Source organism: Carcharhinus amblyrhynchos, chromosome 17 (genome assembly GCF_965287045.1).
Source record: "Carcharhinus amblyrhynchos chromosome 17, sCarAmb.v2.hapA, whole genome shotgun sequence".
Classification (NCBI taxonomy): Eukaryota; Metazoa; Chordata; class Chondrichthyes; order Carcharhiniformes; family Carcharhinidae; genus Carcharhinus; species Carcharhinus amblyrhynchos.
The window spans coordinates 42782281-42800679 of NC_137340.1; the positions used below are offsets into that span (position 1 = coordinate 42782281).

Here is an 18399-nt window from a genome sequence, read left to right on the forward strand (position 1 = left end):
TCAAATTCTGGACTTGAAAAGAGTGATGGTGACCATTGTGAAAACTCTCATTGAGTTTTCCCTGTCCTGTGTGTAACTCCAGACCCACAGCGCTGTTACTGAACTTTGCCTTGGCAAATGGCTTAGCAAAGCCACCAGGTTCAGGGGCAATTAATGATGGGCAATAAATGCTGGTAATGCCCACATCCTGTGAAAGAATAATTTTTAAAAAAATCAACTTTTATATTTCCCATTTGAAACGTTGTTTTATTGACACTGTACAGGGAAACATACAAATAAACAGCACTGCACATATTCCCAAAATGTATTGCTCATTTACAATAGGATATTGCAACATTCCCTGAAAACATTTACAGGTTTCATAGATTAATTCACAAAATCCTGAGGCAAACTTGACATCAAACGACTAACTGAACTTCAGTGCTCTCAGAACACGATTCAATTGTACGTTATGCCAGTAGGACAGCTGGCACAACAGGACACAAACATTATTTCAAATCATTGTAACTGTAGAGAGCACCAAAAATCATATCAACATTATAATCAACATTCAGAGGTAGCAGTGTGTTAATATAGTCATGAGGTGAGAGGATTCACGCCCGCAGTTGATGAGGTGGGAGGGTAACCAAAATTTACATATCCAACCTTAGGTAGTTGTCATTGCCTTCTTTTTTCCAACCTGGGAAAATTCTGGTTCTTAAAATCAGTTTTGGTTAGGGGAAAAACAATTATACAGAAGTAACTGAAGAAGGCTGATGGCCTGGATTTCAGCACCAGTCTGCAGATAATATAAAATGGTGTGAAGGGGCAGAGCATTAGTCTAAGGAGACTCAACAATATGGAGTGAGAGTCTAACACAGGTATTAAATCCTACTCCATCCTGCTCCATGCCTGAACCATGAGAGGAGGCCGCAGTAATTCCTTGTGCTGAGACAGTGAGTCATGAGTAGACTTTCAAACTCCCACTCAGGCACTGATGGTACAGATCAGCTCCTGTCCGTAGAGTCTGACTGACTTTCAGTGAGAATCAGATGGTTTCTATTAATGGGCAGCTAGTCCATGATACCAAAAAGTTGAACATCTGTATTTACTTCATCGTGGTGATGGTAAGAAAGGGTCTAAGGGCAAGTTGAATTCAAGTGATAAGGCCAGGCAGACTGGACACAGGCAGATAATGTGCAAGAAATAAACTCAGTATTCCATAAAGAGAATCTCCCAATGCCATCTTGGTTCAATGGTAGCACTCTTGCCTCTTGTTCAGAAGTTTATGATTTCACACACTATAAAAGGCCTTTAGTGCTTAATCTAATTTTAAAGTATCAGGTGATTCTTCCAGTTAGCAGAGGAAACCTAGGCCCATTTGCTTGTTCACTTTGATATAAATGACTCCAGAGAACTATTGAAGAAGACCAGGGGATTACCCTGTGTCCTGGCCACAATTGACCCCCTCAAGCATAACATGCCATCTGGTAATTTGCCTCAATGTTGTTTGTTGGACCTCGCTCTGTGCAAAATTGGCTGCTGTGCTCACTTTGATAACAACAGCATTTAGACTTCCAAAAGTATCATTACAGTGGGACATCCTGCAGGTGTGATGGGCACTATATAAATGTAAGTTCTTTCTTTCACTAATTCATTCTTGATGATTTATAATAAACATATTTATGTTAAAGATATACAGCTACGGTTACCCTATGGTTTTAAAACCTACAGTGACCGTGTAGAAAATGTTTTTGATGCTGCAGAATTAGGTAGTATCTCACAGTGGGGTAAAAACTGATTTTCATTCATTCCAATTTTGCTTTATTTAAAGTGGAGGTGCAGATACACCTCAAGTCCCAAATGAGGCCTTTATTCTGAAACTATAAACCCAGAACAAAGCTCACACACAGATCATGACCAATGATGATAAAGGTTTCTAACTGTCCCTCCCATTCCTTTGAGTTATGGCTCTTTTCTTAAACACATTGAAAACATTTACTTGTTGTTCTATCTAGTACAACACAACACATATAAAACCAAGACTGTTCATGCAGTTGTTCGATACTAAGACAAGAACACATAGCCCTGAATTGATACAAATGGTTAAATACAGAAGCATTGAATACACTGTTGATGCCACCTTTGGTTTGCATTGATTTACTCAGAATACTTGAGCCACAGGACAATGAAAGATCCTAGCTACAAAAGGCTAGGTGGACGTTGATCTGATGCAGTACATACAGCTAAGTTGATAATCTGCAAAAACTCCAATCAGGTATGGCAATAAGTCACAAATGCCTTCCCACTCCATCGTCCTGATGTCATATTACCACTGTATTCCCATTCCATATTGGCATGGCAACGAGTTCCAAGCAGCTTTTGTGCAGAAAATGTGCCAACCTGAGTTGGTTGCTGAATTAGGGCAACCGTCGCAAGGTGAAGGGCTAAGCACAAAATACTGCAGGATTTGATGAACCCAGTTAAAAGCAGCCAGGATTCACCTTCGTTTCAGTAACCCATCACTGATGTTTCTTCAAGTCCATGGTTTTGGGTGTTGCACTGTACTTCAGCATGACAGAGATACCTTTATTGGGCTAAATTCAAACTGATGGGCTGGTGATGGTATTGGCACTGTACTCAAAAGTGAACTGGGAAACGTGTAAACGGAACTTTCCAAACTTTTGTTATAGGTCAGTTCCTCTGCCGAACAGGATACCGAGTCTCTCTTGCAGGATTTGACAGCAGGGGTGAGGGAGAGGATTTCAGATTCATACTGCAATAGCTGGTTCATAAATCCAAAATTTGGAGAAATGGTATTTCTTCGTTCTTTAATGTAGTCAAAGGCTTCTTCCAATCGCAGCTTTTTGGATTTCATGAGATAGGCCAAACAGATTGTGGGTGACCGAGAAATGCCTGCTTCACAGTGGACCAGGACCTTCCCTTCGGTGTGTCTCACGTGATCTGAAAAATAACAAACCATGAATTAAACTGAGCTAATGTGTAGCCCAAAACATCTGACATGACCGTGCATTAGTTAACATGTCTTCAACTAGGCTAGGTAAAGCTATAGAATATTGCTAACTGCAAAGAGGATGTGATGGCCTAGTGGTATTATCACTAGACTAGTAATCCAGAAACTCAGCTAATATTCAGGGACCTGGGTTCAAATCCCAACCATGGCAGATTGTAGAATTTGAATTCAATTTTTAAAAAAATCCAAAATTAAGAATCTACTGACAACCACAAAACTATTGTTGATTGTCAGAAAAACCCATCTGGTTCACTAATGTCCTTTAGGGAAAGAAATCTGCCATCCTTACTTGATCTGGTCTACATGAGACTCCAGAGCCACAGCAATGTGGTTGACTCTCAACTCCAAGAGCAACTAGGGATGGGCAATAAATGCTGGCCAGCCAGTGACACCCATGTCCCACAAATGAATAAAAAAAACTAAAAGATGTCTAGCCAAGAGGGGCAAAAACACCCACTTGATAAAACTGTATTCAGAAGGCAAAGTTTTCCCCTTTTTTCCAATTTAGCATCTTCTTTGCATATTTAAGCGGAGGTACAGTTTTGTTGCTGCTAGATAGCCTCCAATACAATATCCAAGTGGCTTTCTGAATAGGTGAGCCTAGACACCTGGTGTGTTATTCAACTATTGTGGGCATCATGGCTAAGCCCAATTCTGTTCTAGTGCAACATCTACATATGCACATTTTCCATCAGGAATCATTGATGAATGTTCAGGCATATCTGATTTATTTATCTTGCTCTAGTTTGCAGACACGGAGGCTAAAAACAGCTCCACTGCTGTCACTGTAAGCTCTAAAGTGAGAATGTTTGACAATGATTACACAACGTTCAGCTCCACTCAAAGCTTCTCAGGTAATAAAGCAGTCCTATGCAGCTAGACTAGGGCAGCATTCAGGTTTGGGCTGATCCATGGCAAGTAATATCCAGACCATATCAGTATCGGACAATGATGGTCTCCAATGAGAGAAAATCCCCTTGACATTCAACGCTATCACTGAATTCCCCACCATCAATATCTTGGGGTCACCATTGACCAGAAACTTAACTACATCAGATACATAATTACTGAGTGAGATCTTCTGGTCATTCACACCGGAGGGATTTTCCAGTCTAATCAATGGTGCACACTCAGGTTTCCACTATTGGTCAAGAGCAAGCCGCCTTTTGCCACCACAAAACATGCAGTAGAGGTTGCAGGGAAAATCCCACCCACTGTGACTAAAAGAGCAAGTCAGAGACTGAATTTTCAATGGCCAGTGGTTCACATTCCAAATCCTGACCAGGCACAGGTTAGATACTCTCCACTTGGCTGGATGAAAACAGTTCCAACTCAAGAAACTCAAGAAACTCAATAATACCCAGGATAAAGCAATTAAAGTGAGTGGGCAGGTTCTCAAAGCACCTTTACATACTAGAATTGTATTGGAATCTGCTCAATTAACAGTAAGGCCAAATTTGGAAGGAAGGGAAATGGTTCATAAAATTGGAGTTTTCCACTCCAAAAGAGGAGATTAAAGTACTGACTCATCACTATTGATCCATGATGTATTTTCCCAATTTCTGTGACCAATTGGAATGAAATAGACATTCCCATTCTCACCTCTCTGTTAAGAGTGTACTGTAGAGTGAGGAGAAAAATCTAAGTTTAAAGTTTATGTATTAGTATCACAAGCAGGCTTACATTAACACAGCAATGAAGTTACTGTGAAAATTGCCCAATCACCACACAACAACACCCATTTGGTTACATTGAGGGAGAATTCAGCATGGCCAATGCACCAAACCGGCAATCTTTCAGACTGTGGGAGCAAATCCGAGCACCCTGAGGAAACCCACGCAGACAAGAGGAGAACGTGCAGACTCCGCACAATGACCCAAACTAGGAATTGAACAATAGTCCCTGGTGCTGTAAGACAGCAGTGCTAACCACTATGCCACCATGCCAACCAAATAAAATTAACATTTTGAAATCACACAAGATCTGCATCTGTGTGAAAAAGACCCATCCAATCATGTAAAGGTGATACTTCTTACAGGATAATGACCAATATTGGTAAAAAGTCTATCCCAACTGATGTTAAAAGTTAATTGTGAAAGGAAAAAAATCCACACAATAGCTACATACCAATGAAGTCTATTGCTTCCTGAAAATGGGAACTCATGTCTGCAGTTGCACTATCTTCTACAGGGATGAATTTGTAGTGATATTTGCTTTTGAAATACTCCGCACAGTCTCGAGAAACATTCAACAGAGCAGTGATGTGGAGATCATCAAGAAAGTCTGGTCTGGAGGCATGGTAAGCGCTACCCAGGTATAGAAAAGGCAGAATTTCAACAGGTTTTCCCTGGAAAATGAACACAACAAACCCATAAATAATAAGATGAAACACATTTTCATTGTAAAGTCATAAATAACACAAAACAATTCATACAATAATTCCAGTGGTTGATTAGAAACATTTATATCTAAAGAGAAATATAACATATATCTTTTAATTTTCCACCATTCTGCCTCACCTTTCTATGTCACACACTTTTCCCTAAGAATTCTGAGATAAAGAGGATTTGGACAGGTTGAGTGAGTTCGCAAGAACACGGCATAGAAATGAGAAGTGGAGAAATGTGAAATTATCTCTTTGGTAGAAAAAATAGGAAAGCAGAGATTTATTTCAAATTTTGAAAGACTGGGAAATGTTGGTATTCAGATGGATCCGGGTGTCTTCACACACAACTCACAAAACATTAACACACAATTAGGAAAGCAAAGGGTATGTTAGCCATAAATTATAAAGGGATTGGGGAATAAAAGTAAGGATGCCTTATTGCAATTGTATAGGACCTTGTTGGACCATATCTGGAATGCTGTGTACAGTGCTGATCCCCTTATGCCTGCCTTAGTGGGAAAGCAACCAAGGTTTACTGATCTGATACCTGGAATAAGAGGATTGTTCTATCAGGAGAAATTGAGTAGACTACACCTAAATTCCTTAATGGTTAGAAGAATGAAAAGTGATCTCACTGAAATGTACAAAATTCTTAAAAAGCTTGACAGGGTAGATGCTTGAGGGATATATATATATCCCCTTGCTGTATGGTCTGAAGCTAGTGGTGACAGTCTCAGAATAAGGAGTTAGCCATTTAGGATTGAAATCAGGAGATCTTCACTCAGAGGGCTGAGGATCTTTTGAATTCTCTACCCCAGACAGCATTGCAGGCACAATCATCAGAGACTGATAGATACTGAGAATCAAGTGATATGAGGATTGTGCAGGAAGGTGTACATTAAGCAGAAGATCAGCCATGATCTTAGTTAACGGCAGAGCATTCTCAGAAGTCCAAATTGCCTATTCCTATTTCTTATGTTCTTATTTTCTTAGTTGAGAATATTGGTCTAGCGCTAGTCAGTTCACTACCTTGGCATCACGTTTGACCTTGAGATGAGCTTCCAGCCTCATATTCTTGCCACGACTGCCTATTTCCACATCCATAACATCTCTCAACTTCACCTCCTGCTGAAACCCTCATTTCCTCCAGACTCAACTGTCGTAACTCACGCTGATCTGGTCTCCTCCATTCTACCCTCCATAAATTTGAAGTCATCCATAACTCTGCTGCCCATGTCCTAACCCACACTGAACCATTTTAGTCTATCCCCCTGTGCTTGCTGGCCTGCATTAGCTCCAGGTCAAACAATGTATTGACTATAAAATTTGCACCCTAGTTGGCAAATCCCTCCTTGGCCTTGCCACTTGATGGGTGGGATTTTCTGGCCACACTCACCCCAAGATCGAAAAATCCCACCCAATGTCAATGGACCTTTGCATAGTTCATTCTCACCTGCTACAATTGCTGTTGTGGGTGAGATGGGAACATCCCTAATCTCCCCCAGCTCCACAACCCTCCAGAATTCTTCTAATTCTGGTCTCTTGTGCATTCACATAATTGCTCCATCATTGGTGACTGTGCCCTCAGTTGCTTAGACCGCAAGCTTTAGAATTCACCCCATACATCTCCCCATCCTTCTACCTCACTTTCCTCCATTAAACATTTATTAAAACCCGCCTCTTTAACAAAGCTTTTTGTCATCTGACCTTACATATCCGTTTGTGACTTAGTGTCATACTTCATTGTGTAATACTCTTCTAAAGCACCTTGGGACATTCTGTTACATTAAGGCAATATATAAAAATAAAAATTGTTGTTGTGCTTGAAGAATAGTGTTCTCACATCTGATTATACATCCCAATGCAGAAAAACAATTTGGTACCTTCAGGAATTTCTTGTGGATTGAATGTGCTTTCTAAAATATAAGAACACCAATGTGATCTGGCTTATGCTAGTGCACTACTCTGAGCCTGCCTCATATTATTCTAAAGCGCATGCAAGACAAGTTCTTCTCCAGGGTAAAAGCTAAAACATGGATGTTGCTGAAAGAGCTGAACTGTACTAACATTGCCATTGGGAAGGCAATGCTCCAACCACGTGTGTGTAATCAGGCATATAAACAGTAAACAATTTTCAGAGGTTGTTTTAGGAGCCCTGTACTACATGCCTACTAATTAACTGAAGGAACCATGCTAAATGAAGGCTTACACCACATCCTACCCCATCCAATGAAAGTGGTGGACAATTTTAGCTGTGTGGAAACTTGCAGACTGTCATCATCGAGTACAAATGACCTACTGTGATGATCAGTCTAGTTGGACAGCGCTAATTGCAAAAGAAAAGCAGGATATGGAATGACATGAAATTATTTATGAAGAATATTTAATACAGATGTCACTTTTGGCCCACCTTAGTTTAGTCATAAAATTTCAAGCATTTCATATTAATGCCAATTTTACACTTATACAATTCCTATTCCTTTTTCACTTTATACAGTATTTTATAAAAAGCTCCTACTCTAAGAGTTGAACGTTTATACAATTGCAGATCCTATATATTATAAATTTCAGAACCACATGGCGGAGCAGAATAATAAAGAACCAACACGCCTTGCAAAATGAATATATTTGCAATTCTCTTTATGTGCTTTTACAGCCCAAGGCCCAACCAGAGACCTGGAACTTCCAACACAGGAAGAAAGAAAGGACAAGGAACCCTTCTGAAGCATTGCGACCTAGTTTGAGGATAAAGAGTAAACCTTTTTGGACTGAGGTGAGGAGAAATTTTATCAGCCAGAAGGTGGTGGAATGTGTGGAATTACCACAGGAAGTAGTTGAGGCCAAAATATTGAATGATTTTGAGAAGGAATTAGGGAGGGGAAGGTGAGATCAGGATATTGAATTTGATGATCAGCCATGATCAAAATAAATGGCAGAACAGGTTCGAAGGGCCTGCTTTCTATATTTCCTCAGTGCTGATTATATTGCAACATCTTTGGAGCAAATCCCTGGGATATGCACTTAGACAGATCTAGAAAGGGGAGTGAAAATTAAAGTGTTTTCTTTACACTGATGAGTGAGTGCTGTTTATGATATAGACACAAGAGTTCGCCTGCAATCAACAGTGCTCCGCAAAATAAATGACTCAATCTCTGGAGACCCAGAGGCATCAGAGAGCCACATTTTCACCTAACACATAGGCCGCCCACCATCATATCTCTAGTTAGAACTGAATTTCAGATTCTCTACTTTGCAGCTATGGAAATCATTTGGGGTGAGAGGGCCGCGTTGGTGCAGTGTCATCGTACTGTGGAATGGAAACTGCACAGGATCCGCTCTGGTACGAGTTTGACGCACATGGGATTAGTGTAAACAAAAATAATCTAACCTCAAAGATTAGATACACGTTTAGCTCCGTGCAAAAGACAAGTACTATACAAAAATAGAAATGTTTTATTAATATTAGTTGATTGTAATATTAAATGTTGCAATATTAATATTGTAATATTAAGAAGAAAAATTATGCTATCATTACTTTTAATTTTAATATTGCTGAGGATCATCACCACTAGTATTAACTCATTTAGCTTCCTGAGACTCCAGTCAGGAAGCATGAGTAGCCAGATTAATTTGATTTGAATACTCATTTGACTGCAATACATTTCACATACTCTTGTTCCTGTCTCTAAGCATGCTTTCGAAATGCCACATATATTGCAATCTCCTGTAACCCTTTCAAGTCCTTTGCTATGCTCTCAAAAATATCTAGTAAAGTGGAACAGGCAAAAATAGAAGCGCAATAATTTAGTTTTATGATACCATTGATGGCAAATGTGCAGTACTCTCATTCATCCAGCACTGGTTATGAATGACAAGTCACTGGAGATTGTGCAGTACTTGTATTGCCTCATGAGTTGCAATTCAACCTCCTGTTCAAGCTAAAAATGTGAATCCAGATTCCCTCGTGTTTAGTAGTGGGACTCACAATGGCTGGCTCTGCTTTCAAGTGATTCCCAGGGTGAGATAGATGGGGAGAGAAATGCACAAGGGTCTCCTATATGAGTGCTGATATTAATTTGGATTGTATCAATGTATTAATTTGAAATTGTCAGATGTGGCTCAGCATTTTCACCTCTTGGTCTGAATGTTGTGAACTCACATCCAAGTCCTAAGCATAAAATAAGTCCAGTTATAGTAATGAAAGAATGCTGCACCCTGTCAACTTTCAGATGAGATGGTAAACTGAGGCCCTGTTTGCCCTCTCAGGTGGACATAAACGGTCCCAAGATAGAAAAGCAGGGGAGTTCTCCCTGGTGCCCTCTCCAATATTTATCCCTTAATCAACAACACAAGTAAAAGATGATCTGGTTATTACCACACTGCTGTTTATGGGAGTTTGCCCAGCACAAATTAACTGTTACTACATCTTCTATTTTACAGCCCTGATTACACTATTATAGTACTCTATTGTCAGAGATTGTAAAAGGTGCTATATAAATGCAAGTCATTTCAAAAATATATATAATTGCTGTCGGTTTTGAGTGTGACTGTTTTAATGAAAATCAGTGGTTAATTCAAATGTATATTGGCTCTGGTTTGTTTAACCTGAACTAGTAAAGCATCCACTTCCAGCTCCAGTCAAAAAACACAGGGCACATTGACAGAGGTAACAGGAACACTGTCTTTCATGCAAAGCAGAAGCAAAATAAGGAAGACAATCGAAACAGAAAGCCCCTTAAAATAACACACGTAAAAACCCTCAGGAAACAGGAACTGGGTAAAGAGAAAAACACCTTCCCACATTGCTCGTTCTGCTACAGGAGCAGAGTAGCACATTTATGGCAGAGTGATGTCATGCAGTGATGACAATTACGAGCAGAGGCTTTTAAAAAAACAACTCCGTCTGATGTTGTTTCCTCTTCTGTGGCACTTCTGAAAGGAAATGTACTCTAAAGTTAGTCTGTCCCTCGGCACAGGGCTCAGTGTTTATTCTTCAGCCGTACACACCTGATCATAGACTGGTCTGCGGTTGCTGCAGGGCTTCTCGTGTTGGCTCATACGGCTTGCATCAGTTTCTTTAACCTCTTGCACACTGGTGTAGTTCAAGCTTGGCTTCAGCTCACTGCAACATTCCGGGTACTGAGAGTGGAAATCTTCGTAGCCTCCTAGAAACAGAGGACGAAGGAGAAAACTGTGTCAACACTTGCATCTTTCAACCCTGCCCAACAACAAAAGGAACATTCGAAACAGCCTTTCCTTTTGTGTGTAAGAAAGCCTAAGCTTGCTGACTCTAGGTTTCAAAAGACTATATTAATATTGTTCCTTGGCTTTAGAATCACATCTTTTCTCATATAAAAGAGATATGGTTGTCATCAAATTGAATATCTACAATAGAACATGCCAATTCCATAAAAGAAAAATACACAGCAGGATAGATGGGAGGATTTTGGAGGAGGGGTAGAGTTATCTGTATGTTATTTTCTTTCTCTTCTGTATCTCCCTTCTGTTAAATACAATACCTCTGCCTGGGCAGCATGATGGCACAGTGGTTAGCACTGCTGTCTCACAGCATCAGGGACCTGGGTTCAATTCCCAGCTTGTGTGGAGTTTGACTGTTCTCCCCACATCTTCGTGGGTTTTCTTTAGGTGCTCCCCGGTTTCCTCCCACAGTCCAAAGATGTGTGGGTTAGGTGAATTGGCTATGCTATATTGCCCCTTAGTGTCAGGGGGACTAGCTAAGGTAAATGCATAGGGTTGTGGGGATAGAGCCCAGGATTGGGACTGTGTTTGATGCAGGTTTGATGGGCTAATGGCCTCCTTCTGCACTGTAGGGATCCTATGACACAATGCTCTTATAAAATGAAACATAGGCTGTGAGAGTATAAATGTGGATGTAAGGAGAAGCCAGTGCAGACCAGTGGAACCCAAAAGAAAGCAATGGACACAGGGACAATAAGAAAATTATTGACTATAATTGAGCAGGCACTGGAGATTGTAAATAATTTGCCTTATGAGTTGCAATTCAACCTCCTGTTCAAGCTAAAAATGTGAAATCCAGATTCTCTTGTGTTTAGTAGTAGGACTCACAATGTCTGGCCCTACTTTCAACTGGCATCAGGGAGGGAGATAGATGGGGAGCAAAGCTCACAAGGGTTGCCCTATGACTGCTGATATTAATTTGGATTGTATCAATGTACAATATCCCAGGTTTTAGACGAATTTAATGCAGCAACTTGCATTCATTTGTCCTTTAACATAGGTGCTTCACAAGGAATGACTGTCTTACAAAAATTTGACACCATGCGACATACAACACTGCTGCCAGCTGAAGCATTTGGTGTCAGATTGAGTGAATCGCCTGTAAGTGAATCGTCATACTTTGGTGTGAAAAGGAAAAACATCACTTTGGTTTATAGAAAGCGAGTCCAACATGAAGCTTTTAAAAACCAAGTACATCAAAATTGATGACCTGGTCCTCTGGGCCAGATGTAAGCTGGGCAGTAAAGTTTAATAGTAAACACACAATGCAAACGGAATCAAAAACATTCAACACAGCAATCTCTGTGGATTCCAGTGTCAGTTGCTGGCTGAAACATTTTGGCTGACATGGAATGTAGCAAATTAACTAACTGATACGTAGTACTGGAATTATCTATTACTAATGGAAGCTTCAGGCACTCAAACGTGACTCATGATACTTGCTTGGTCAATTATTGAATGCCTTCTCTTTCATCTCTTCTGTTCTTGCAAGAATTTGTACTTATCTAATCTATTACAGCCCAATTTTTGTTTATTTTAAATGACATTGCTTCAAGTTTACATCTAAAAATAAATAGTTTATGCCAGCTCAGTATTCTGATTAATAAGTGTGGGCAGGAGGAAGGCTTTATTGCCTACCTATAAATGATTCAATTCTCACAAGCCTATGAATTTGCCTGCCCAAACAAAATGAAACGGCCTTCAAGTAAATTTCGAATTGATTGCTCACTGGTGCTCACCAACAGTATTCAGTGCTGATATCAGTTTCTGCTACATGATACATACTTAATTATCACTTCACGCCCAACTGCTGTGACACATCCAATATAATACAAGAGTATTCCAGCCCATGAATTTACACAGGAATACTGAATGTCACATCTTCTACCCCATAGCCTCCCTCATTTCTTACTGCCTGCAGAGGAGACAGTGGCATTGTGATAATGTCACTGGGTTAGTAATCCTGCTGTTCAGGATAACACGCTAGTTTTTATTCCCATCAGAGTAGCTGCTGGAATTTGAATTCAATTAATTAGTTTAAAAATCTGGAATTGGAAGCAAGTCTCAATGATGGCACCTGGGAACTGGCATTGATTGTTGTAAGAACCCATCTACTTCACTCATGACCTTCAGGGGAGGAAACCTGGTATGGTCTACTCTACATGTAATTCCAGATCCACAGCAATGTGGTGGGTTCTTAACTGTCCTCTGAAATGGACACTCAGTTCAAGGGCAATTAGGAATGGGGAACAAATTCTGGTCCTGCCACTGAGGCCCATATCCCATGAAAAACTAAAGGAAGTAGCAATGGTTGCTGTGATAGGAGTTTTTCAGGGAAGTCTAAATGAAATAAATTCCTGGAGAGAGTAGTTATTTGAGCTCATTAAGAGAGTTGGATCAATATCTGCTAAGAAAAATGAAATGGATGTAGAATCTTGTATTATAAAGCATCTTTCATGACTTTACAATGTCACAAAGCATTTTACAGCCAATGAAGTCCTTTCAAAATGTTGTCCCTGTTGTATTGGTAGAAATTAGCTGTCTGTACCATAGAACTATAGAATCCCAACAGCGCAGAAAGAGGCCATATGGCCCATCGATTCAGTACTGACTCACTGAAAGAGCAACCCATCCAGGCCCCCTCCATAACCCTTTCCCCAGGCATTTATCATGGCAATCCACCTAACCTACATATCTTTGGACACCAAGAGTTAACTTAGCATGGCAAATCCACCTAACCTGTACATTTTTGGACTGAGAGAGAAAACCAGAGCATCCAGAGGAAACCCACACAGACATGGGGAGAACGTGCAAACTCCACAAAGTCACCTAAGGTCGGAATTAAACCCGGGTCCCTGGCACTGTGAGGCAGCAGTGGTAACCACCATGCAACCAAGCCACTATATGGCAGAAGATTTGCACACAGCGAATTCCCACAACAACAATGCAATAATGTGATCAGATAATATATTTTTCTGTGATGTTGTCTGAGGGGTAAATATTGGCCAAAAAATCAGAAATAACGCTCCTGCTTTTTTTTCAAAATAATTCCAAGGGATCTCTCACACCCACCAGGCAGGGCCACAGTTTATCATTTCATCTGAAAGATGGTACTTCCAAAGTGGGACTTGAAACCAAAATCTTCTGACTCTGGGGTAAGAGTGCCACCAGCTGAACCAAAAAAAATTGAGAATTAGAGAGATATGGACAGCACTTGTTTGAATTTTCTTCCACCAGCAGGGGCAAAACTCATTGTTCTTTAAAGTAAGATTAAGGAAGTTAGTTGTACGGGGGCTGTAAATTGAGTGCACTTGATAGGTCAGTTGAATTGCTCTAGATTTTCTTGAGTAATTTCCATATTTGTATCATTGCTCAAGCCCCCAGGTTCCATCTCAGATCTGGGTATCCATGAGTTTATATTTTAAAAAATGTAATATTAGCACAGAAAGGGCCTACAAACCCATCAATGTGTATTTCCGCTTCCTCAGGTTATTCATTTGTAGAGAACAAATTTCACCTCCACCACCTGTGTGGTGGATAGGGGGCACGCACTGTTTCCCTATTACAGAACTCATCAATTTTAGTCAAAAAAAAACAATAGCCGCTCAGGAGTGTAATCATGTCCTGCTGTACTGAATGACAACAGCAACCACTGTGTTAATCTACTCTCATTTTTTTAGGAATCACACATTGCAATAAATTCTCTGAACATAAGAACATAAGAAATAGGAGTAGGAGTAGGCCATCTAGCCCTTCGAGCCTGCCCTGCCATTCAATAAGATCATGGCTGATCTGAAGTGGATCAGTTCCACTTTCCCACTTTCTCCCTATAACCCTTAACAGTAAGGGTGATCAGACAGTAAGTGACATGTGGCCACTTACTTTTTTACACCAAGTGAAAAACTGTCAATCTGTCTATTGAGTGACCATGTCCATACCAGGATCAACAGACTTGTATATGTCATTGTAACTGATAAGAGACTATTTTGTCCCTGTTGTAAAACAGCTTCATTTTAACCAATGTGGAAGTAGTAAACACAATCATTTGTGGTAGAAATCAGTATCACAGGTACAACAAATCTACCTCTATTAGCAATTTTAAGAAATAGAACACAAAATATCACTTCCCACTTTACAATAGGAAATAAATTGATTTTTTTGCATCTTGGACCAGTTTTGGGAATGATAGTTGAGTGCTTGACAGGATATCTTATTTCTTTGTGGGAACATGTTATTTTTCCATTGATGTTTGATACATTGCTAAATGGAATAGAGTCAAATTGGTGTTGCAATTTATGCTGAAGCCTGGATTACCTCACACTACCAGGTGACTGATGCAATTACATATAATGCAGTGACAATGCACACTCAATGGAACAGATATGTTGATATGACAGGCAGGGGGGTTTTAAACTGTGATATTATAGAGGTTTGTAGAATAAGAGGCATTGAGCCCAACATACCTAGTTGGCTCTTAACCAGAGAAATCCACAGCTCTGCTCTCTCCTTACAATCCTGCATTGTCCTCCATAAGCCTCAAGGAACAAGCATTAAACAATATTCTAAACCCAAGATCTGGGAATGAACAGCAGGTCAGTCAGCATGTGAAAAAGACATGATGAAACGATGATTTAGTTGTGACTCTTCTTACTGTTGAACTCAGCATTGGGTGTGACTTCAACAGTCACACCTGAAACATGAGCTTAGATTTTTTTCTTTCAGTTTGCAGCCAATTTACTGGAAATGTCCAACATTTCCTCAGCTTGTTTCCTTCATGGGTGGGTGTTTCTCACTCCCAAGGAATTTCCAATTGGACACCCACACAGTGCTCAATCTTCGATCATTTCAGTCAACTGCACATCATTTCAGTGCCAGTTTCGTGGCGGGGGCGAGGGAGGAAGGGGCGAGGGAGGAAGGGGGGGGGGGGAAGAGGAATGGTTGTTATTTGCATATCTTCAATGCAGGTTCTCTCTCCTAGTTCCTGTTTCCCGTCCAGTTCCCCGAAACCGCTTGCTTTGAAACGTCGTTCAGGAATAAGGGGAGCGCTTAGCCCGGTTATTGTCAGTAGGTTGGCTCCTCCACTCAAACAGCCCAGAGAGCAATCTCAGAGTAAACCTCACTTTAGCACGCTGTGATCTCAATGTTGTACGGTTTTTTAAAAAAAAATCCGTGTAAAATGTGTTACTAACAAAAATAACAATTCATCAACAGCATTCTTTGAAGACCCAGATTGTTTCCCTGACAGTTTTAAACAATATTATCAGATACCATGTTAATGTAATTGTTAAATTAAATATTTTTAAATGAATTGTTTATCGCTACAAAGATCGGTTACTAAAATGACTGCATATCAGCAACAATGATATTGGACTAGCCGGCTTTGTACTGGGAATTACAAAAACTCTAGCACCCAACTGCAGAAAATCTTTACAAGGTTTAATACATGGGCTGCTTTGTGTCTCAGTCTCACCTTTGAGGAAATAGATTCTGGCTGTTGATGTGACAGCGGTTAAGGTGTTTAACACGATCTGCGCGGTGCTGTCCTTACTCAGTCTCTGACTCTGTGAAGTTCTCTCGTCCAGGATCACCACGGTGGACACCCTGCCCTCCCCGAGCCTGGCTCTGGCTCTTTCGTCTGGGATGACGAACTGCAAGGGCACCGGGCCACCTCTCGACCTGCGGACCACCACCGAGTTCAAGTTCACATTGTGCGAGCCTTGGACGTGAGACGCCGCGAAGGACAGAAAGGGTCTGCAGTCCAGGATCAGATTTCTACTCGTTTGTTTCCGAATAAATTTCTTTAAGCGCTGGCTGTCAATTCCTGAAACTGTCATGCTTAAATATTTTGTTTCCAACCCTCCCAAAAAATCCCTCTCTCTCTCTCTCTTTAAGAGATTTAAGAGATGTGAGAAAGATATTTAGGCAAAACTCTCCTACTCGCTCTCTCTGTGCTTTGGGCTTGTTATTAATCAAGGTCTGGAAAGGGTGATCCCCGTGTAGCCTTTATAAGGGGGGGGGGCAGCTGCCGGTGTGACGTAGATGCCCATATATGGGGCGTGACGTCACGGGGAGCCCATATATGGAGTGCATCCTTGTGGCCATTTCTATATATGGAGCTGAGGTTACCGCCCAGCGACCTGTCCCTCCCCCGCGCCCTCTCCTCTGAGAGGCTGCGAGGGAAAGGAGGGAAGGAAGTGGTGAACTTACTCACTGGGAATTAGTCAAGACGTACAGATACCGGAGAGAGATTTTAAAAAATGGGCACGGTTCCCTCCCTGCGCGCCTAGTCAGTGCTTTTCCCCACCTCAGAAACTACCCTGTAATATCACAGGGACCAGGCCAAATACAACAATTGTTACAGAGATGGCAGGCATTGATTGCGTGTGTGTGACTTTGTGTTTGAATGAGTACATGTGTGTGTATATGACTGAGTGTGTGTGTATATGTGTGTGTGCGTGTATATGACTGTGTATATGAATGAGTGCGTGTGTATATGTGTGTGTGTATGTGTGCGAATGAGTGTATGTGTTGAGTGTGAATGTGAGTGTGTGTGTATATGTATGAGTGTGTGTGTGAGAGAGAGCTTCTCATCCATCCACACACACATTGTGAAAGGAGTGTGAATGTGAGTGTGTGTGTATATGTATGAGTGTGTGTGTATATGTATGAGTGTGTGTGTGTGTGGGAGAGAGAGAGCTTCTCATCCATCACACACTCACGATGTGTGTGTGTGTGTAAGGAGTGTGAAGGTGAGTGTGTGTGTGTATATGTATGTGTGTGTGAGAGAGAGAGCTTCTCATCCATCACACACAAACACACACATTGTGAAAGGAGTGTGAATGTGAGTGTGTGTGTGTATATGTATGAGTGTGTGTGTGTGTGTGGGAGAGAGAGAGAGAGCTTCTCATCCATCACACACAAACACACACATTGTGAAAGGAGTGTGAATGTGAATGTGTGTGTGTGTATATGTATGAGTGTGTGTGAGAGAGAGAGAGCTTCTCATCCATCACACATACATACACATTGTGAAAGGTGTCTCATCCTCAAGCACTGGCGGAGGGAAGTGGGGTGGGGGGGGTGCGAGAGGAGGAAAATCTCAGTCAAGCCGGTGTTTTTATTTTTAAAAATCGTACAATGTAGGTGGTGAGTGAGCTTGCCCCCTCTTCCTCCTCCCCTCACCCCCTTCCAGTCTGGTCATCATAGATGCTGTCAGACCTGCTGAGATTTTCCAGCATTTTCTATCCTTGTTTCACGTTCCAGCACCCTTAGTGTTTTGCTTTTATATTATGGTCATGGCATCTGCCTGATTTACGTATCTGCGGAAAATAGTTGAAAAATACATCATTACAAAAAAAGCTGGAAACACTCAGCAGGTCACAGAGCATCTGTAAAAAGAGGAACTCTCATGCTACCTGACCTGCTGTGTGTTTCCAGCATGTTCTTATTTAAGATTTCCATTGAACTTTGCTTTTGAAAATATGAATATATTGGCTTCTGTTCCATCATCGTGAGCAGGACACCGATAATAGTGAATCAGGAGATACACTGAGCATTATATATTGATAGATACTGACAATCTTGCTTTCCTTTGGCCCCCACCCCACTTCTCAGTGGCCAAATTTGTTTGGCTTTCCGCCCTTTGGAAGAGTTCAGGAATGAGCCGGCCAGTATCCCACTCCTTGGCAAGGATTTCTTTGTTTAGTGATGGAGGCGGGACTGGAGGCGAGAGAGCCGCAGA

The 18399-nt window shown here is 41.1% G+C and overlaps 1 protein-coding gene across 1 annotated transcript; it reads right to left on the bottom strand.

Moving 5' to 3' along the window:
• Positions 1-231: 231 nt before the first annotated feature.
• Positions 232-16620, bottom strand: dusp5 (dual specificity phosphatase 5). Its single transcript, XM_080205864.1, has 4 exons — positions 16129-16620; positions 10407-10564; positions 5141-5360; positions 232-2943 (listed from the first exon to the last, which is right to left on the bottom strand). Exons 1-4 carry the CDS (start codon positions 16490-16492, stop codon positions 2549-2551), a joined length of 1137 nt encoding a protein of 378 aa, XP_080061990.1. The 5' UTR covers positions 16493-16620; the 3' UTR covers positions 232-2548.
• Between the last annotated feature and the right edge of the window lie 1779 nt (positions 16621-18399).